The sequence below is a fragment of the Miniopterus schreibersii genome (assembly GCF_964146895.1).
Source record: "Miniopterus schreibersii genome assembly, chromosome: 2".
Taxonomy (NCBI): domain Eukaryota; kingdom Metazoa; phylum Chordata; class Mammalia; order Chiroptera; family Miniopteridae; genus Miniopterus; species Miniopterus schreibersii.
Window position 1 is genome coordinate 144,091,867 of NC_138102.1, and position 22,008 is coordinate 144,113,874.

The window sequence follows — 22,008 nt, forward strand, 5'->3', positions numbered from 1 at the left end:
TTACTGCAATGCTGCACTAAATACCTTGAACATAAGTCTTTTCACCAGTGCACTAATATCTAAGATAAATTTCTAAGTGTGGTTCTGCTGGGACAAAGGATATCTGCATTTGCAATTTGGAAAGCAAATTCCCTCTACTGGGGTGGCGGAGATCTATACTCCCACTAACACTCTATGAGTGCCTGTTTCCACAGACTCACAATGGAGTAGGTTCTCAAACATTTTGGATTAAAATGCTAACTTACTGTTTTAATAGGCATTTCTGTTATGGGTAAAATTTCACATTTTTCATATTTTTAAAGGCCACTTGTATATCTCTGAACTTTTTTCAATAACCATTGAATATTTGATGCTAGAGAGCATCTAAGGTTCACTACAACTCTAAAGTCCAACAATTTTCTGATCATTGCACTAGGCAATTGAGATAAAAGAGAAGCAAAGAATTGAGGTCATGGATATTCCATTTGCTCTGACTAAAGTTAAATACCCAAATATGCCACTAGACTGTGAACAACGAAAAGTGGGAATTATGTTTTATCCATCTTTATTCCCAGCAAAGGGCCCAGCATTTTGCAGACACTTAAATCATAGTGAACACTAGTGATGAGATTAGCTATTCTTGGGAATTCCTTTCACAGAAGAACCCAGCTAGGATTAGGATCTAGATAATCTGGATAGCCTGCCAATGAGTTAAGGTTATTTCTTCTGTTTCATCAGAGTGCAGCCACCCTAAAGCTTATTAATGAAATATAATCTCAAATATCCATTGTTAGCTATATAAGGTCAGGGTCTGATATTTAATAAATTTGGCAAGTTTACTAGTGAATGAAGTTTGCTTAAATGAAGAAATTGTGATACAAACAGAAGTGTGATGATTCTTAGGAAATCTAGAAGACTATTTGTTGCCAGTGTTTTCTTTCCTATTTTAGGGGAAAAGACTTTCTAATTCTAGATTGTCTGGTTCTTTAGGTAAAAACATCCAGGACTATAAAGGGGCAATACATGTGGCTATCATAAAGGCATTTGATTAAGCTTGTTCTAATTGTGTTTCTCACTGCCTCTTTTCAGATGGCTTCCTACTCTTTATATATATATAGATATATTTCAATTACAATACAATTCAATATTATTTTATAATAGTTTCAGGTGCATAGCATAGTGGTTAGATATTTATATAATTTATGAAGTGATCCCCCTGATAAGTCTAGTACCCACCTGGCACCATACAGTTATTACAGTATTATTTACTGTATTCCCTAGGCTGTACTCCACATCTCCGTGACTATTTTATAACTACCAATTTGCACTTCTTAATGTCTTCAGATGGCTCTCTATTCTGATTCTGCTTGCTGCCTTCTGCCACTCACAGGCAACTTAAGAGCACAATAAATCTAATTACAGCAGGGGAAATTTTTAAAGTTCAAATCATCTATGGAAAGATACACTGCAAGCATTTTGCTGTTACTCAGCTTTGCTTAAAACAGTGATTCTCTTTTACGGGTGCAGAGGGTAAATATAGCATCACTTAAGGTTTTTTGTTGTTTTAAATACACATACTCGGTTCCTCCTTGTAGAAGATATCAGACTCCCCTGGGAAAAGCTTGGTCAGGCATACTCTGCAAAAGCTCTCCTGGTTGTTCTAACATTTTTTCCACCTCCCATCTTCACTTTCACCTCTTTTCAAGAATAAAAAGCACCTCCCAGGTGCTTCCCTTTTCCCCATTCCTTTGGCTTTAGCTGGAAACATCGTTTCCCTGAATCAACTGCTCCACTGTTTCCCTTCCTAGCAACCTTAGAGTATCCTGCAAGCTTGGAGTATTGGGATGACGCTCCAATGAACTGAGCTACCCTGCCAGGGCTCCCTAGGAATCATTTCTGTGTCCTGTCATGGCATATGGCATGAGAACTACTCCCATGCTGTCTTAACTCCTGCATTCAGAATTAAAAGGAATCATACTTTTGTTCCATATTTGATATACAGTGCTCAATACATGTTTTTTAAGAAAAGCAAAAGAACTATTCATTATCTAACCTCCTCTATCTCCGTATATTTCTGATATGCATTCTGTAAATCTTTTTATTTTTTATGTACCTCTGGAATAAAACAGCTCTGACCACCAACACAGGCATCAAGCTAGGATGAACTAAGGACTATACATCTGCTTTGCCCCTGATTGATATAAGAGCAACACCATCAATCAGGTGTCTCCTTGCCCGTTGCCAGGGGGTCATTTTGTAAATCTTACTAGTTTACTCTCTAGGAGTTGGTATTTTCCCAGTTGATAATTCCCTTAATGAATTTTGTCAATCAAAGTTTATGTGATACTTAAGTCCTTCTTATCATATTACTGACACTTAAAATCACCTAAAATCATCCTAGTTCAATCCCAACTTTTTTTTTTTTTACAGAGAAGGAAACCAAGACCATGAATGGTTAAGTAATAATTCAGCCAAGGTCAGAGTCACAGAACTTTGACTAGAATCCTGGTCTCATTAAGTGCTGTTCCAGAGTTTTCTGCCATAGCATGTTATCACTCCATCAATAATTATTTATACTCATTTAACTCTCAGTGATGAGCACCTACCGTGCCAAGCCTTGTGCTAGATGCTTCCCACACTCTCATTTGAGGATTAATATATAAAACATTTTTAAGATTATCAAGTCAGGGCAAAAACTAGAAAGCCATTACACTCAATTCCGTTTTCCTAAAAGGAATTTCAGGTAAGAACACTTTTGATCAGTGGGACCACTCAACTTAAAGGCCATCTTCTCTTGCCCCAATGATGTCCCCACTTCTCTCCTTACATGCCCTCTCCCCCAAACTCAATTTGGATTTGCTAGGGTATCTAACATTAACTCAACACTTCTGTCTAATCCCATGAAGTTGCTGGTTTTCTCTTAACGATTTTCTTCTTTTCTTCTGAAAGGCATTTTCCCGGGTCCTGTAGCAGGAAGAGAATCTCAATTCCTTTTTCTCTCTTCCCCACAAGGCCTCGCCTCAACCACCCTGCACCACGCCCCCAAGTGGACAAAGTGGAAACAGACACAATATGGTGATTTGAAAGGTCTCGTCAGTAGTTTGTCCATTTCAACGAGTGAGAGCTGCTCTGATTGGAGCGTTATGGGGAAAGGCATCTGTGCCTGAAGGAAGGCAAGTTGCTCCTACACTAAGGATTCCCGGTTGCATTGCAAGGGCTTTCAAATTTAGTAGAAGCCTTTGCGCGAGCAGCCCTGGAGGCTGACCTCAGGACGGTCCGTTTTATCGGCTTCTCAGGGTCATGCTTCTTCTCTTCCCTTGGCCTATTCTCATCTCGGGCCCGAGGCCTGTCTTCCTTCTTGGTCCGTCCTCTCCCCTCGTCCATCACCTTGGCCTTCGTTTCCTCCTTGGCTCTAGAGCGCCTCGGGTCCCGGGCCCTGGACCTTAGCCTCTTCACGGAGCTCTGCGCCCTCGCGTTCCGGCGCCACACTTCCCTGGCCTTCTTGGCCGCCTTGCGCTGCGCGCAGCGCCTCCGCGGGCTCCGCGGCACCGCGGGGCTCCGCCGCCAGGCCCGCGCGCCCTCCGCCAGCCTCGGGCGTCCCGGCTTTCTCTTGGGCTTCGGAGCCTTCCAGACCCTGAAATAGCCGGAGGCGTTGGTGCCGCTGACCCTGAGGAGTGCGCCCCTAGTTTCAGACTTGGGCGCTTCGCCCCAGTGGCGGCGGCACTTCCTGCGCACTTGGTAGCCCGCATTTCCCAGCTCCTTCTTGAGCGTGGCCATAGTCAGCCCTTCGTGCGAGGCGATGGCTCCGAGCAGCAGCTGGGACACTTTGAGCACGGAGAGCGGGCTCCGCCTCTGCGGCGCCCCGAGGGGTTTTGGCGTGGGCTGCGGGGCTTTAACTTCAGCGCCTTGCGATTCGCCACTGGGCTTGGCCGCCTTAGCCACGGCCCCGGTCGCCTCGGCCACGGCCCGGGTCGCCGCAGCCATGGTCCCGCTCCGCCTCCACGCGGCCGCGGGCTTTGGGACTCAGCTACCGAGGAATGAGCTCGGGCTGTGGCCGCGCGGCCACGTCACAAAGGCGGCCCGCGGAGAGCTTCAGTCCTCGCAGGGGGCGGGCAGCTCGCTCCCCCGGAGGGGCCTTTTTAAATTTTAATAACGTACATTTCCTAATGGGTCTAAACCAGTCCAGATCTTCCACGCCGGCGCGCTTGGAAGAATCACCTTGATAATCCTCCGGGTTTTGTTTCCTGCTCTTACGCTCACACTTCCCATTGATCCTGATCTCGACCCCTTTTTGAAGGTCACTAGTTTTCTGTCAAAAATAGCGCACACCATCTACCCACATTTCCCTAAGGTAAGAGACGCTGCTCTCAACTATCCAGAACAAGTCACATGATGCCTTTAAAAAGTGAATGTGGTAGGTAGTCTGTAAAACACAGTCCGTCCTAGAAACGCCCACTTTTAGGTCCCTTCGGTTAGGTAGCTGCAGTGGTGTCCCCCTGACTCTCCACAGAGCAAGGAACCACTGTGGTACCCACACCTAGGAAGTTCAGATGCCTCCTTCCCTTAGATTGGAACAATCAGAATCCAAAGAGCCTAAGAACACCGGTCTAATCATTACTCTTCCAGCAGACTTTGTGCTTATCTCCCTCCACTCCCCTCTTCTTGGGCTGCCCACCCCCTTTCTCTGCCCAGATAAATCCTGCTCGTCCTTCAAACTCTGGATAAATAATTTCTTCACTGAAGCCTCATCAGACTTTCAGTCAAATGATTTCTCCCCTCTTAACTACCACAATTACTTTTACAATCCTATACTGCTTTTTCCTTTATTTTAAATTAATTTGGTATTAGAGGGTACAATGTGCCACAATATTTTTAAAAAGAAAAAACAACCACCCTGGGCTTGGAACTGGAAAACATGGATGCACATTCTAGTTCTTTAACAACTATATGACATTGATAAATCCCTTCATATCTTTGGATCTGACTTCTTTAAAAAATAAAAAGCCAGTAATCCTTCCCTACCAACATCACATAAAGGTTCAGAGGAGGTGACGGTAGATGACAAAAGACATACAATTGTTTTATTCTGACTGTTTATGTCCTTCCAACTAAATAAAAAGGTGCCTGAGAGCCAAATAGTTTTTGAATTTCTATGTCCAATCCTGCACCTAACACTCTTTCATCATACGTGTCAGGCACTTGATTGAGTCTGCTTAAACTCCTCCCTGGTGAGGAGGCTTTCTCTGGACTCCCCCAAAAGTCAGTAGAAAGGAGCAGGATGAATTTCAAAGGGTTGGAAATGAAGGCAGCTACTTGCTCAAGGACCTCTTATTTTGGACACCGTTTAACTGGGAAGAGCTCCAAGAGTTATTCAGGAAATACTTCAAACTGCAAAGTATATCATACTTTCCCAGAGGACATTCACATATGCACACAGTCCACTGTGGCAATTTCTCCCAGGAATCAAAGTCCTAGGAAGTAGTTTAGACCTGCACTTCTTAAACATTAATGTGCACTTCATAAGTGTAAATTCTAATAATTGGCTCTGGGATGGGGCCAGAAGTTATACTTTTTAACAAACTCCCAGGTGGTTCCATCTGGTTAAAATACAAGTGTGGGGGTTGGGGTGGGGGTTGGGGGGGCAGTGGAGTAGACAATGAGAAGGGAAGTGGCAGGAGATGAGACTGGAAAGGTGGCATAGGGCTGAGGTGTGAAGGACAGATACCATAATAATGACAAATCTGTAAGTGGTCACACAGCAGTAAGTGGTAAAGTTTGGATTCAAACCTAAGTCTATTTAGTTCTAAGGCCTGAGTTCTTAACTACAATGCTGTGCTTGGTTTCCCTTTCTCCAAGATTAACCCCCCCCACACACACACACACCTGACATATCTCATTATGGAGCAGGGGAAGCTCAAAATCATGAGTATCTACAAGCATTCACTGTACCTTCTCCCAGTGTTTCAATGAGGGCAGAGTACCGTGAACCTGAGGATCGCCAAGGGCAGGGGACTAACACATCAGCACATGGACAGTGCACCATGGAAGAGTTGCCAGATGGAGAGGCAGAGCCACAAGGAGCAGGATTTCTCCTATTTGTGTAGTCTCTTGGTCTGGTTATGCTTCCTGGTTGCGTAGGCTAGTGGCCACAGGATGGGGCAACCACCAGAGGAGAAAAGAAACAAAACTGTATGCTTTGAGAGTAGGAGGAACGTAAGTGAAGTCTGACCTTCAAATCAGCTGATCCCAGGTTGGCTGCACACAGTGGAATCATCATGAAAGACAAGAACCAAGTCAAACAACCACGTTTATTAATACCCCTGTGATTATAAAGGGGGCCAATTAGAAACCTTTGGGAGAGCCTGAAAAGAAAGAAAAAGAAATATATGAAAAACACATCAAAAACACCTATGGCCAAAAAAGGGCAAACATTTTCATTTATACACAATCATTTATTTCTATATAGATTTCTGTATAAATATTCTGTAAGTAATAGAGGAGAAACAAAAATGAGAGGTAGGAAACAAATGCCCACTACCATTCAGCTGGCTCAGAGGACAGGAAAGCCAGCTGACCGACATTTTCCATAGCACCCATCCCTCAGAGTTCTTTTCTTCCTCTTCAGAATAAATCTGCTTGCCAGCCCTCTTCTGACACCCCAAAAGGAAAAAATACTGCAGAAAAAACACAATTTCTTTAGGAAAAGGGTCAGTACAACCCAAGCTCCAGAAAGACAACTATCCCTTCCAGTTTGAATGGTCTCTGATTATAAACCAGAAGTAACCACCTAGAGAGGACATCCCCTCTGGTGAGAAAGAGCAACAGCTCTTAATTTCTGGACACTTTGTGGGCTGAGGGTGGGGTGGGGGTGGAGGGAGGATACCAGGGAATAATGTCTAGCTTCAACCCTCCTGCTTCAAGTTCCAGAGCAAGATTGTTTTGTTCTCAGTTGGTAACCAGATTCTTCCTCTGGGCCTCTATGAGGTTGCTAGAGGAACTTGGTTGACTTAGAGAACAAGCAACCTTTAATTACCATATTAAAATTTAAGAACATCAGAGATTTCAATTAATCTCACTCCCTCATTCAAGTTATACAGCTCTAACTTCACCAAGGATAACTCCATGCCAGAACACAGCAAAAATTAGTAGCACACTCTGATCTAACTTCAGTCTGTAACTCACTGCCCCTCTCTAATCCACAGGCCTGGAATTCCATGGCGTTAGGTCTTTCTGACTCAATTATCTTTCAGTGATTCAATTTACCTCCCCCGAAATGAAAAACAGAAACATGTTCAACAATCTATTACAACTCCCCCACTGACCTTAAACTGCTAGGTTGGGTTTTTTTTCCCGAAAGGGAACTTTTCTTCTCATTTTGTTTTATATTCTAAGACCCCTTTCCCCTCCTGAACTACTATGTGCCTTCCACTTTAATGCAAATGACCCCAAAATAGTTACTTGAGCAAATAAGCTCACTAGTACTCTCAGGGCTTTGGGGAAGACTACAGTGGTTCATAAAAAGGAGTGTAAAAATAAAATAACAAGATTCCCTTGCCCTAGCCGGTTTGGCTCAGTGGTTAGAGCATTGGCCTGTGGACTGAAGGGTCTCGGGTTCGATTTCCATCAAGCGCATGTACCTTGGTTGCAGGCTCTATCCTGGCCCCAAACCTGTCTCTCTCTTTCCCTCTCTCTTTCTCTCTCTCTCTCTCCCTTCCACTCTCTGTGAAAAAATATCCTCGGTGAGGATTAAAAAAAAAAAATTCCTTAAAAGCATGGAGACAGTCTGGCAATTGGGCATTCATCCTTTTACTCTTTAGCACAATTTTTCAGAATTGAGTTCAGAGAATCTAGATTCAGGTAAATCTCTCAGCAATTAGCCTGAAAATATCTTTGATGAAGCAATAGCAATTATCATTTTGTGAAATCTCAATCCTTGAGTACCCTTCTTTTTAACATTCTATGTGGCAAATGGGAAGTATACATAAAGCATTTCAGCTATGTGCTGAAGTTTAGAGGTTGTCTCAAAGAAAAGCTTTTTGCAATTATTTGAGTTGCAAGTTGAATTAGCCACTTTTTCATGAAACATCATTTTTACTTGAAAGAACAACTGACACAAGAACAATAGTTATTCAAAATTAGGTATTTGCCAAACATTCTCAAAAATGAACAAAGTGACTGTAATTTCATATAAACAACTGACAGGATTTATTACTAATGGTAAAATCCAGTCTTTAAGCAAAAAATAAAATTTTATAAGACCTGTATCAGCTAAAATAAGTTTGACATCTTCTCAACACTTTCTGTTGAGATCAGTAGTGATATTAACAATTATGATTTTTAGATAGTGCATAGTGAAATGTGTCAGGTTGTGGAAGATCTGCCTAACTCAATGAACTAATATTTTCCAAATGGCCAATGCATTGCAATTTTATAATGCAAGTTTACAAAATTATGTATGGGTGAAAGATTCATTCAAACTGCAAGAGAGACAATTAGTTTTTAATATTACAGGGTATGAAAAGTTCATTGATATGGTCTCAGATTTCACATTACAACTAACCTTTAAGAAACTACCACTTGGCCCGGCCGGGCATGGCTCAGCGGTTAAGCGTCGACCTAGGATCCAGGCGATCAGGGTTCGATTCCCAGTCAGGGCACATGCCCCGGTTGTGGGCTGCAGCCAATCAATGACTCTCTCATCATTGATGTTCTCTCTCCCTCTCCTTTCCTCTCTCTGAAATCAATAAAGATATATTTTTAAAAGAAAGAAAGAAAGAAAGAAAGAAAGAAAGAAAGAAAGAAAGAAAGAAAGAAAGAAAGAAAGAAAGGAAGAAAGGAAGAAAGGAAGAAAGGAAGAAACTACCACTTGTAGTTTCAGTGTAGTATCAACAAGGAATATCCACAATTACCTAAAAAGTCTACTAAAATACTTCTCCCCTTTCCAACATTATCTGTGTGAGGCTCAGTTCTCTTCATATACTTTAAACATGACAACATATTCAGCCTTCAGTAATTATCCATTCCTGAGGATAAATAAGAGAATTTACACTGGAGTAAAACACTATGAATGAATGTAGTGTTTTCAGCTCTTCAGCATTGTATTTGTTCTTACAGGGCACAAGAGAGTTCACAGTGGGAAAAGTGTCTATAAATGTGATTGATATGGAAAGTCCTTCAGCATAAGTTCTACCCTCACTGTACACATAAAAATTCACACTTTGGAGAAACCCTATGAATGCCATGATTATGGAAAAATCTTCAGGAAGCACTCACATTTGATATGCACATGAGGACTCACATGGGAGAAAACCCTATTATTGTAATCAATAGGGAAAAATCCTTCAGAAGAAGTGTTTCCCTTACTGTGCACAACCAAATAAAAAAACGGAATTCAGTGACTTTGGAAAGCCTTCAGTGTTACTTCACCCCTTAGGAAACATGACCACAAATCATACCAGAGAAAAGCCCCATGAATGTAATCAGTATAGAAAATCCTCCCGCTGTAGTTTTTCTCTTCCTAGGAATAAGAGAGTACTCAGTGGGGAGAATCCCTATGAACACAATGAGTGCTGAAAGACATTTATTTATTGCTCTTTCATCTGTTAGGCAACAAAACGCAACTCACACTGGACAGAAATCCTATGAATGTAGCCAACATGTATGGGGCAATTTCTCTCTCCTTAGGTAACAGAGATAAATACTTTAAGTGTCACCAATGTGAATGAACCTCCCATTTTGCACAAGATAAATCACACAACAGAAGCACACAAGGAATGTGAATCCCTCTTCATTTACATTGGAGAAAATTCCTTTAATGTTATTAGCAGGGCCAGCTTCATGAGCATGTGACTAATGCAGTCACACAGGGCTCCATCCTTGAAGCTTAATACTTAGGTTGTCATCTTAAACTTTTTAATAATCTTATTGTTGAGTTTGTGTTTTTGAAGTATTGTGAAGAAGCCTGTGCTGGAAGCCTGGAAGCTCATGCATAGTTCTGCCTCCTGCCGCCTGACCACCTCCTCGGGACAGGTTCTATATATCAGTATACACAAGAGCTCTTCTTGTATGTATTATATTATTTTTACAGCTAAGTATTATACAAAAAGTCTCCTTTGATACTAGCATACACAAATATGCCAAGAAGAGATTCAGTCTTCTCTACAAATCCTTAAAGAAATAAATCCATGGACCTGTGGACCTAGGCTAGAAATCTAGATTATTTATCAATATTACAATCACAAGCCAGCTACAAACTTAACAGATTAAAAAGCTAACTTTACAGAGCACTTAAATTGATTCAGAAGTTATATTCTTTTTTAAAATGAAAATTTAATTTTAATTTATCTTTATTGTTGAAATTATTACAGGTTTCCCATTACCCCCCAATTGACTCTCTCCACCTCTCTCCTACCCCCTCCCCAGGCCTTCACCCCGTTATTGTCTGTGTCATGGTTATGCAGATATGCATATGACTTCTTTGGTTAATCTTTTCCCACCCTCCACCCCCTTCCCTCTTCCTTCTGAAATATGATCGTCTGTTGCATGTGTCAATGTCTCTGGATTTATTTAGTTTGTCAGATTCTTTTGTTCATTAGCTTCTTCTTAAAGAGAACCCTTCAACATTTCATGTAGTACTAGTCTGGTGGTGATGAACTCCTTTAGCTTTTCCTTGTCTGAGAAGCCCTTTATCTCACCTTCAGTTCTAAATGATAGCTTTGCTGGGTAGAGTAATCTTGGTTGTAGGTTCTTGTTTTTCATCACTTTGAATATTTCTTGCCACTCCCTTCTGGCCTGCAAGGTTTCTGTTGAGAAATCAGCTGACAGTCGTATGGGTGCTCCCTTGTAGGTAACTAACTGCTTTTCTCTTGCTGCTTTTAAGATTCTCTCTTTGTCTTTAACCTTTGGCATTTTAATTATGATGTGTCTTGCTGCGGGCCTCTTTGGGTTCCTGTTGTTTGGTACCCTCTGTGCTTCCTGGACTTGTAAGTCTATTTCTTTCCCCAAGGTAGGGGAAGTTTTCTGTAATTATTTTTTCAAATAGGTTTTCAATTTCTTGCTCTCTTTCTTCTCCTTCTGTCACCCCAATAATATAAATGTTGGGCTGCTTGAAGTTGTCCCAGAGACTCCTTACACTATCATCATATTTCTGGATTTTTTTTGCTTTTTGCTCTTCTGGTTGGGTGTTTTCTGTTTCCTCATATTCCAAATTGCTGATTTGATTCTCAGTGTCCTCTACTCTACTGTTGGTTCCCTGTAAATTATTCTTCATTTCAGTTTGTTGGTCTCACTTGTTTTCTTAATAGTCTTACTAATATCCTTGAGCATCCTTATAACCATAATTCTGAACTCTGTATCTGTTAGCTTGCTTGGTTCCATTTCATTTCGTTCCTTTTCTAGAGATTTCTTCTGTTCTTTCCTTTGTGACATGTTTCTTTGCCTCCACATTTAGGCTGCTTCCAGGTGTTTGTTTCTATGTATTAGGTAGAGCTGCTATATCTCCTGGAATTTATAGAGTGGCTTTGTGTAGTAGGTATCCTGTATGGTCCAGTGGCTCTGCCTCCCCAGTCAACTGAGCTGGGCCTTCTAGGTGCTCCCCTGTGTGGGCTGTGTGCACTGTCCTGTTGTAGTTGAGCTTTGGTTGCTATTGGCATCACTGGGAGGAATTGACCCCCAGGCCAATTGGCTATGAGAACCAGCTGCAACTACAGCCAAAGAGCTGCTGTACTGGAGACGCTCCTATGGAGCAGGATTTACTTCAGTGGAGCTTTGGTGTTCACCAAGTGCGCCCCTTGAGTGTGTCACTGGTGGATGTGGTACGGTTGTAATCCAGCGTGGTCGGGTCTGACCAGCATGTGCACTTTCTCTGGGGCCTCCTGGTAAGTGCAAAGTCAGCCTCTGCCAGTGCCTTGCCCAGGGCCACCCAGCATGAGCTGCACAGCAAACTGTAGTTGGCTGCTACTTGTCCTGGGCTTGGAGGTGTTAAGGAGAGGCCAAGCTATGAACCAATGCAGGCTGCCAGTAGTGCCAGCGCTGGGGCCACTTATCAAGCCATATGAGGCATGCTGCTGCTTGTTTGAGAGATTTTAGGAAAGTCCTAAGCATGAGGCTCAAGAGGCCACTTGCATAGAAAAGCCAGTGGAAATGGCTTGGATGAGCTTGCAGGTAGGGAGGGGCAGGGCCTCCAGTAAGCACCAGGGAGGGGCCAAAGGTGTGAGTGAGGTGCTGGTGATTTAAATATGGCGCCTGCCTGCTGTCTCTGTTGGGGGAGGACTCGCCAAAGGAGGAATGGCCTCTGCCAGCTTTTCCTTCTGAGAGAAAGCTGTCCCTCCACCTCTCGTCCCAATTTCAGGAAAGTTAGTTCCTCCCCACATGCCCCAGGTTCCTTTCAACCTGCTGTCCAGCACTGGAGCTCAGAGAGAGCACATCTGAGTGATTCCATGTGCGGGCCCTTTAAGAGGAGCTGCCTGGGACTCCTGCAGCCTCGGAGACCCTCAGCAACAGTCCCTGATGGTTTTCACAGCCCAAAGTTGTGGGGACTTCTCTTCCTGGCCCTGGAGCCCTGGGCTGGGGGCCTGGTGTGGGGCTGGGACCCCTCACTCCTCCGGGAAACCTCTACCGCCAAGATATCCCTCCCGGGTTTACCCCTCGGAATCAGGTGTGGGCTATGTCTCTGAGATTAGCCTGTGCATCTCCTCCCCTCCTACCGGTCTCATTGCTTCTTCAGTTCCCTAGTTGTAGGGCTTCTGTTCAGCCAGATTTCAGGAGGTTCTGAGTGATGGTTGTTCTGTATTTGAGTTGTAATTTTGATGTGGTTGTGGGAGGCGGCAGGTACAGCAGTTACCTACACTGCCATCTTGTTCTATCTCTTTCAGAAGTTATATTCTTTCTTTTTTTAATTTTATTTTTGTTTAAAATATTACAGATGTCCCTTTTTCTCCCCAATGACCCGTTCCACCCCATCCCTTCCCCCTGTCCCCACTATTGTCCGTGTCCTTGGGTTGTGCATATATGCATATAAATTCTTTGGTTGCTCTCTCCCCCTCCACCCACCCGCCCTCCTCCATCCCTCTGACATTCATCAGTCTCATCTGTGCTTTCATGTCATTGAATCTATTCTGTTCATCAGTTTGTCAAGTTCTTTAGATTCCACTTAAAAACAGAATTCATAAAAGAACATTGGGTATTAAAAAAGCCCATCAAATTCTACTATTCATATATTATAAGCTGCCACAAAATGACGGCAAGTGCTAGAAAACAATACCACATATTTCAACCCCCACCCTCATCACCAAAGAAGCAGCTTTGTCCCTCAACAACCAAACTGCTCTTCTAAAATAACACTGGGCCCAGCCAGGCATGGCTCAGCTGTTGAGCGCTGACCTAGGATCCAGGCGATTAGGGTTCGATTCCCGGTCAGGGCAAATGCCTGGGTTGTGGGCTCAATCCCCAGTCAGGAGCGTGTAGGGGGCTGCCGATCAATGACTCTCTCATCATTGATGTTTCTGTCTCTCTCTCCCTCAACTTTCCTCTCTCTGAAATCAATAAAGATATATATTTTTAAAATAAAATAACACTGGGCTGCCCTGACTGGTGTGGCTCAGTTGGGTGGGTGTTGTCTCGTGCACTGAAAGGTTGCCGGTTCCATTCCCAGTTCTCACATTGATATTTCTCTCTCTCCCTCTCCCTTCCTCTCTCTCTCTAAAAGTTAATTTTAAAATCTTTAAAATAAAATAACACTGGATTCGTATTGACCCATCAGTTTCCACCTTTATTAGATTTCAGAAAAACCGAGATGCTCTTTCCTTACCACTGATTTCCAGTTTCCCTTATTGGATAATTGGTTAACATTCCCCTTCATAGTTCCTGTCCTGCTTTCTTATATACTGTCTCTTTCACCATCAAAAGAATAAATAAAAGTTATAGTTTATACTTTTTTTTTTAAATATATCTTTATTGATTTCAGAGAGAGGAAAGGAGAGGGAGAGAGAGAGATAGAAACATCAATGATGAGAGAGTCACTGATCGGCTGCAGCCTGCAACCCAGGCATGTGCCCTGACCGGGAATCGAACCCTGATCGCCTGGATCCTAGGTCGACGCTTAACTGCTGAACTTTATACTTATTTTTTAAAAACTATTTTAAAAAACCAGTAGGGAGGAAAACCTGTAGAGCCTTGATCAAGCTTTAGGATGGAAGAATTTTAAACATTAGCAAAAAAGTTAGATTTCAGGATTAGTATCCAAAGACCTTAATTATCCAGAAGAGAGTAAACCTCCTTTGTCTCATATTTCAGAATCCTAAAATATGACTTTCCAGTAGAAAAGGACCAGACTACAGGTAAAGTGCCAAGTTTGTTGAGAAGTATTATTTTGGTACTTTACAAACTTTCAAATACATTTGCTCCTTTTCCATAATCCACTAGCTGCTTTTTATCTAGCCATTCTTCATATGTTCCTCACCCAAATGGGTCTTTGTTCATGACCCAGTCACCTTAGGATCCTTAAGATCTAGGCACCAAGTCTCCTTGTAGTGTGCCAATAATAACAGCAGTGCATGCCTGGCTGGGCGTGGCTCAGCCGTTGAGCATCGACCTAGGATCCAGGAGACTGTGTGGTTTGATTCCCAGTCAAGGCACATGCCGGGCTTACAGGCTCGATCCCCAGTCCAGGGCGTGCAGGAGGCAGCCGATCAAGGACTCTCTCATCATTGATGTTTCAATTCTCTCTCTCCCTTCCTCTCTTTGAAATCAATAAAGATATATTAAAAATAATAATAATAACAGCAGTGCCTGTAGTTAAAGTTGAAGGCAACCGAGTTCTAAAAAGTTGAAACAATATGTTAAACTACTTCTGCCCTGTCTGCAGTCTCTGAACTTGACGTTATTTTTCTTTTCAAATAATATTTATATCCTATTTTTCTGACTCATTATATAGGTGCCTTTTAGAGAATGTGGAAAATACAAAAAGTACTACCAAAAAAAAGAAGAAAAAAAAGAGTGTGAGTATTCCTAAAGGAGTGAAGGCCTTAAAACTGACAGTGTCTACTCTGAAGAAATTAAGGCAGGCCTTTTTTAGAAAGAAAATTGAGAATAGGCCTAGAATTCCCAAGGAAGACTGCTCCTCTAGTGTGACAAAAAGTGGAGACTTTTCAATCTATAAAAGAAAAATTTTCCCCAAGAAAACGGAATGAACAACAATTCCCTTGCTTATTCTACCTTCCTCCTGTTCACTTTACCTGTGATGATCACATAATGGGTCTCTCTGCCTCTTCCATTCCTGGAGAACATTTGTCTGCAGAAAACCTCCATTTTCGGGCCTTCTAAAAACCGTTTTCAAAAATTCTTAATTTTCCCCACTTCCAGAAGTGAGGGCTCTCAACAGGAAGACTTATAGGCAGCAGGCCTTCCAGGAAGGTGGACGAGGAAGGTGGAGTGTCCCCCATGAGCGCAAGGGAGTCCAAATTAAAATGATGGTTTACAGGCGGGGGGCGGGGTGAGGATGGGGGCGGGTCTCCTTCAGAGAGAGGGCGGAGCCTCCCGGAGCTGCCCGGCCCACAGAGGCTGTAATTGATGGGCCCTGACGCCGGAGAAACCACGCGCCCAATAGCAGCGAAGCCCAGTAATTAGGGCGGTGCTTCGCTTCCAGAGGTACCTCCCCTAAAAAACCCACCTCGAACTCTCCTCCCAGAAGCCCTCGCGGGGCGTGGGGGGGGGAGCACACGTTGGCCAATGAGAGTAGCTGTTCCCTTGGCCCCGCCCCTGCCACCTTCCCGCTTTTTATCCCCGGCGGGAGGCGGCTCTTCAGAGACTCGCGAGGAAGTTGGGAAGGACGACTGGTGTCTGCTCACAAACAGCACCTGTCCCAAGGAAGAAGCAGAGCAAAACAGGGCATAATAATCAAGGGGCAAGGAATGTACTTTCGTGTGAGACCAGAAAAGGAAAGGAACGCAGGGAGAGGTTACATCTGCGAGGCTGTGGAGAGACATACGCGGGCCAAGAGGACATCTGAGGAGACTCCTAGAGGTGAGGAGGAGTTTCCAAGCAAAGGACCAGGCTGGGCGGAGAGCAGGAAATGAGGAATTTAGTCCGAAAGAAGGGTGTGGGCAGAGCCACGAGAGATCCTTTCCCCAGTGCAGAGAGCAGAGATCTGTAAATAACCAAGGAGTCCCTTTCCCTCCCCGTGTCCACCTGCAAGTGTTTGTCCATCTTCTGATGATCTTTCCTACCACAGGCCGTGTGTTTGGCATGCGTGTGGTGGCCCTGAGCACTCCTGCTTTCTCTTTACCCCATTCTTCTCCCCTTCAGCAAGTTTCTGACCAGCCATGTAATTAAAATTAACTTCCAGTATTACTGCTAGTTTATGTGTTTTAAAAAGTGTCCGTGATAAACATAATAAGTGTAAATATAAATATCCAGGAGAATTACGGTTTTTGTTTTTGTCATGGTGGGACCTAATTCTCAAACTTTGTGTATATCAGAATCACTGAAGAGCTTGTTAAAAAGCTGGTCCTACTCCAATTTTTTCTGATTTAGTCAGTTTAGAGTGAGGCCCAAGAATTTTCCCCCTTATTTAATTTTTAAAAGTATTTATTGATCTGAGAGTGAGAGGAAGGGAGAGAGAAAGAGGGAGAGAAATGTCAATTTGTTGTTTCACTTATTTATCATTCATTGGCTGATTCTTGTATGTGCCCTGGAGATCGAACCCGCAACCTTGGCACGTGGGGATGACACTCTAACCAACTGAGCTACACAGCCAGGGCAAGAATTTGTCTTTTTAATGAATTCCCAGCTGGTGGTGGTGTTGCTGTTCTAGGGACTACATTTTGAAAACCACTGGTCTATCCTGTCTAATAATAATAGAAATTACTGAAGTTCAGGCAATGTGCTAAGCAAGTGATTTATTTTACATGCAATTCTTCTCAAAATGATAACAGATAGAGGTTAATATTTCTATCTTATAGGGGAGGACACTTAGCTGAGAATAATGACTGAGGGTATTCATTCTCAGAGAAAGCTGCTAACTTTACAAAAACACACCTCTCCGCCATCAGGCCAGCCACTAGCCTCACACTGTTCTTTGTTCTAAAGAATAATCAGGCATAGGACAGAATTGTGCTGTGGTTAAAAACACCTTTGCTGAGCTAGGTTCCCTAGGAGAGTGGCTGTGGGCAAATCATTTCACCTCTCCAAGCCAAGGTGTCCTCAATATGGGCAGGTCAGATTACAGTAGTTAGACCATCAAGAGCGCTAACTTGTTACAATTTTTCCTCCATGGATACTTAGCTTTGAAAGACTTTGCCTGTGTTAAGAAACTATTTTTTCTATTTTTTTATTAATTAAATACATTTTTGTTTCTGATTAGCATAGGATAACCATGATTGCCACCCTGAGTTGATAGGTCAGCCAAAAGCAAAAAAAGAGAAGATTTTATTTAGCATGCACAGACTTAAGTAGCTATGTGATTTCTGTTAAAACATTTGAAATATTGAAAATTGTTTATGAACTCCTAGAGGTTTGGAGAACATAGGCTTAACACCACAGAAATGGTTGGTTTTCAAAGTTCTTCCTTCTAACACTATTTGATTCTCTGAAGGTAAGGCTTCCTGTAGGTGCAGTGCTGACATAAGATTGTGGAAACTTGTACTACATCAATCATAACTGGTTTAACCTATGCTTGAGCCTGTGGGATAATATCAACAATATCTGTGTTTCTTTACTTTAGCCCAGAGATGAAATAGGAATGAGAAGTGGAAATAGAGTTCATGAAAATGAAGTTCAGTTTCTATCGTAACACTACTTGGGATCTAGAGCCCAATTCAAAGAGTCAGAGCACAAATGATGTAGTCTCAGAGGCCAGATTCTTGGACCTCTATCATGAGTGATAAATGATCACTGCACTTGAACCAGACAGATTTTTCTAAAGAAAGAATTATTCATTTTTAACTATACAATGGAACACTATATAACAATGAAAAAGCCCTCTGATAAGTGTGAATCTCATAGACCTCATGTAGAGTGAAAAGAGTCAGACATGGGTACATACTATATGATTCTATATATATGAGGTTTAAAACAAGAAAAACTAAGCTGACAGTTTATGCTCAAAATGTTTAGTGTTTTCAATAATCATTATGGTGGTAGTCTTAATATTGTTGTTCTGAGACTGTATGTGATGTGGCATAGAACAACTTAGTAATTATGGAATTTTCTAATTTTATCATCTCTTTTTCCTTAAGAATCAGGCTTATTAAAGTATAAGAAAGGAGATTCAGATGTAATACACAAAGGTTAAGTTAAAAACTGTGTAGTCTTGAATTGGAAATATCTATATCTGTATCTATATATCTCTATCTCATCTATATCTATCTATCTCTATCCTATCTATCTATCTATCTATCTATCTATCTATCTATCTATCTATCTATCTATCATCTATCCTCTATCTAACTGCTATGTCCCCCCAAATGCCTAAAAACAATGAGCAAAAGAAAAAAATACACAGAGGTAATGAGCATCCCTATTCTGTGGTCTTGAAATAGCACTTCACATTTGAAGAAACCAGGGCTTCTTAGAGAAGTGGCCAATTCCAGGTCTGGGGCAGAAAAGGTCCAAGATAAGCTTAGAATATCTTGACACACCAGATAGTTTGAAAGCTCTCAAAGACTACTAGGGTCATGTCAAAAGGCCTCATGAGCCAAGTTGAAGATGCTGATTAAAGAAGGGATAATTTGAGCATTGGTAAGGATAAGAAATACCATAGATTGAAACCCATCAAATATGTTTAAATCCATGAGTTCACAGTGGCATTTTAAAAAGAAAGATAGGAAGAAGAAGATAGGGAACCAATTCATTATCTTGAACATTGGTAATAAAAGGAAAGGATCAAGCATTTATTCATCCCTTCCCATATGACCTGTACCACTACATAACCAAGAAGTGGGTGAAATAGATGAAGTGTCTCTTTAAAAAAATGTCCCAATTAATACATTTTAAAAATGGAAAGGATATTACCATTTTGCAACTCCCAGTGAATTAAGAGATATACGCATCAAGCATCAATGGCTGCTAACATCACAAAGAGACAACTAGATATTTGCCTCCTATAGTCTTGCCAAATACCACATACGTCTTTATATATTCCAATGAACCTGAGTCTGGACCCACATGCTAATTTATAGAGAATACAGAAGATAAAGGAACATGTTGAATTAGACATGAGTATGCAATCAGCAAAATCCAGATTGTGGAAAACTACAGGACAAATGGGCTTGGGTTCTCTGCATATATATTGTAAAGAAAAGAAATGGAAGACAACTCCACAGATTGAAAGAGACTTAAAAGACAGAAAATATTTTTTCAGTGGACAAGACTAAACCATAGTGACTAGGGATGCACATTTGAATGATAAAACTATATTTTGAAAAGGCAAGAAATGATTACTATAAAAGTCAAAATAGTGGTTATCTATGGAGAAGGAGAGAGGATTATGACTGGGATAAAGCATATAGGAGGGTTTTCTGGAGTGAGTGGCAAAGTTCTATTTCTTCACCAGCGTTTTGCCCTTCTGAGGTCTGTGAAGTACTGGTTCATATGACTTCCCTTGCCTAGTCATATTGAGTCACATAATTCATGCTAATTATAATAATTCTTTAATTCATGTTAAATTAATGTAATTCATATTACAATTTTAACAAGGACATTACATACTAAGGACAAAAGTCCCTGGAAGATGGAAGGATGCTGAATTTTCCAGTGACCTATTGCACACTTGGTGTTAGTGGGTTTTAATGTCTGAGGGGCACTTGTATACACATGTATTAGGGAGGGTTAACACTCACAATGACTTGTATTTTAATTAATGTTCAACAGTAAAATTATAAACTTTAAATTCAACCTAGATTTTGTTGTAAAAGCTTATTTGCTGCTTCTTAGATTTAGTACTCATTTAGGGTATAAATTTGACAAATTAAATCCCCTCAAATATGTAGCACCATTTACAAACTTAATCTCCTGCATTAAAACCTATTACACCCTGAAAGGCTTCTAAAGCCCTTATTTGGGTTGAAATTGCACCACCTTTTTCTTTCACAATTATGTGTCTTGTAGACCACCATTTTGTAGTTACTCTCTTAATACCTGCTACCTTCAGAAATTAATTGTTCCCCTGGCTAGCCTCCTTCAGGATCCCCTTTGTCTCATTAAGGGCCACTCCAATCAGAATAGACATTGATTATCATGGAGTCAACTGTGATGGACTTTTAGCTGGTCAATGTAAATTCAGTAAAATAATTTGCTTTAGAAAGTACCGTGGTTACTGATATCCTCAAGTACCTAGAACTCTTCCAAGTATTTTTTAAAAAAATATATCTTTATTGATTTCAGAGAGAGGAAAGGAGAGGGAGGGAGAGAGAGAGAAACATCAATGATGAGAGAGTCATTGACCGAGCCCTCAACCCGGGCATGTGCCCTGACCAGAAATCGACCCCCGATGGCCTGGATCCCAGGTCGACGCTCAACCGCTGAGCCACACCCAGCTGGGCCCAAGTATTTTTTTAATATTACTCACTTGCTATTTTTATTTTATGTATTTATTTATGTTTTAATTTATCTTTATTGTTATAAGTATTACAAATGTCCCCCTTCCAAGTGTTAGACATCAACAATATTCTTATTCACACTGACCAACTTATTTCTTTTCTTCCTGTTTTTCAGTTTGAAACAAATCTCAAAATACACCTCTTCATGAAGTTGTCCTGATTCCTTCAACATAATATAACCTTTGCCTCTACTTAAAAGCCAAGCATGTTGTGCCTTATTAGTATACTTATTTTGCAGTCTCAATAGATTCTAAACTTCTTGGCATAAATCCTCCCTAGAACTTAACAAATTACCTTGTATATAGTGTAGGCTCAATAAATATTTATTGAAATTTACCACTGATTACTTTTATATTTATGCTACTGTCAATGCCCTTCGGTCACAAGAACACCTGCATTTAAACAAATCAGATCTAGTACTCATTGTAGCAAGGGAGAACATACACCATGGGGAGTTGTAGGGTGTCTCAGTAAGAGGATATTAGAAAGAACTAATTTTGGGATTTGGGCCTTAGCTGGATAATTTTGGGAAGCGCCTAAGGAAGCAGAGGTTCTAGTTTTGGTATGATCAAAAAGCAGGAGCAACTCTATGGTTGAGTATCTAATAAATTTTATCTACAGGGAGGGCAAACTAGAACAAATGTAAAGCTGTAATTGGTAAAAGAAAGAAAGAGAGAGAGAGAGAGAGAAAGGAAAGAAAGAAGGAAGGAAGGAAGGAAGGAAGGAAGGAAGGAAGGAAGGAAGGAAGGAAGGAAGGAAGGAAGGAAGGAAGGAAGGAAAGAGGGAAGGAAAGAGGGAAGGAAGGAGGGGAAGAAAATAATCATTTAGGTGACAGAAATGTTTGGCATTTGGGGGGTTGTACAATGATCTTATCTGAAGTGAATGTTCCTGTGAGATTGTTTATGCCCAATAGGAGGACAGCATATAGCATAGCTGTGTCAAATCAGTGCCTGGACATTAAGGGTAGGTTTAATAGAAACCTCATATTTTATGGTTTTCACTTAAAAATTATAACAGGTAATTTTGCTTTGCTCTTGGTGTTGAACTCTCTCCCAGCTAACAAGGGCTTTACCCATTGCAAATTTATCCATTTGATTCCTCAGCTTCCTAGATAATAATTAAGATATCTGATCAGAATTGCCCCACTTTCTGACAGACTCTTCCCAAACCTAGCACAAATCCAAATCACAAAACAATCCCCTCTTAATCCCCTCTTACTGAGATGTCCCACAGGTTCTCCATGGTGTGCAATCTTGCCTGTTGAAACAATAGACCCGGCTCTTACTTGCCTACAGGAGTATTTCCTATTCTTTAGGCTGGTGGGAACAGACATCTAGATGTTGATTGCTCTCGTGCATGATACAGATATTTTTTCCTTGTTTTTCTCTTGTCCCTTACCCTTGTTTTATGCTAGTTCTGTTACTGATAAGTTTCT

At 41.6% G+C, this 22,008-nt stretch overlaps 1 protein-coding gene across 1 annotated transcript; it reads right to left on the bottom strand.

The window, feature by feature from the left end:
- Positions 1 to 3,168: 3,168 nt before the first annotated feature.
- H1-7 (H1.7 linker histone) lies at positions 3,169 to 3,963 on the bottom strand (the record flags this gene model as incomplete). The annotated part of the gene is made up of 1 exon (XM_081127790.1): positions 3,169 to 3,963. The coding sequence occupies one exon, from the start codon at positions 3,961 to 3,963 to the stop codon at positions 3,169 to 3,171; it is 795 nt and encodes a 264-aa protein (XP_080983916.1).
- Positions 3,964 to 22,008: the final 18,045 nt, after the last annotated feature.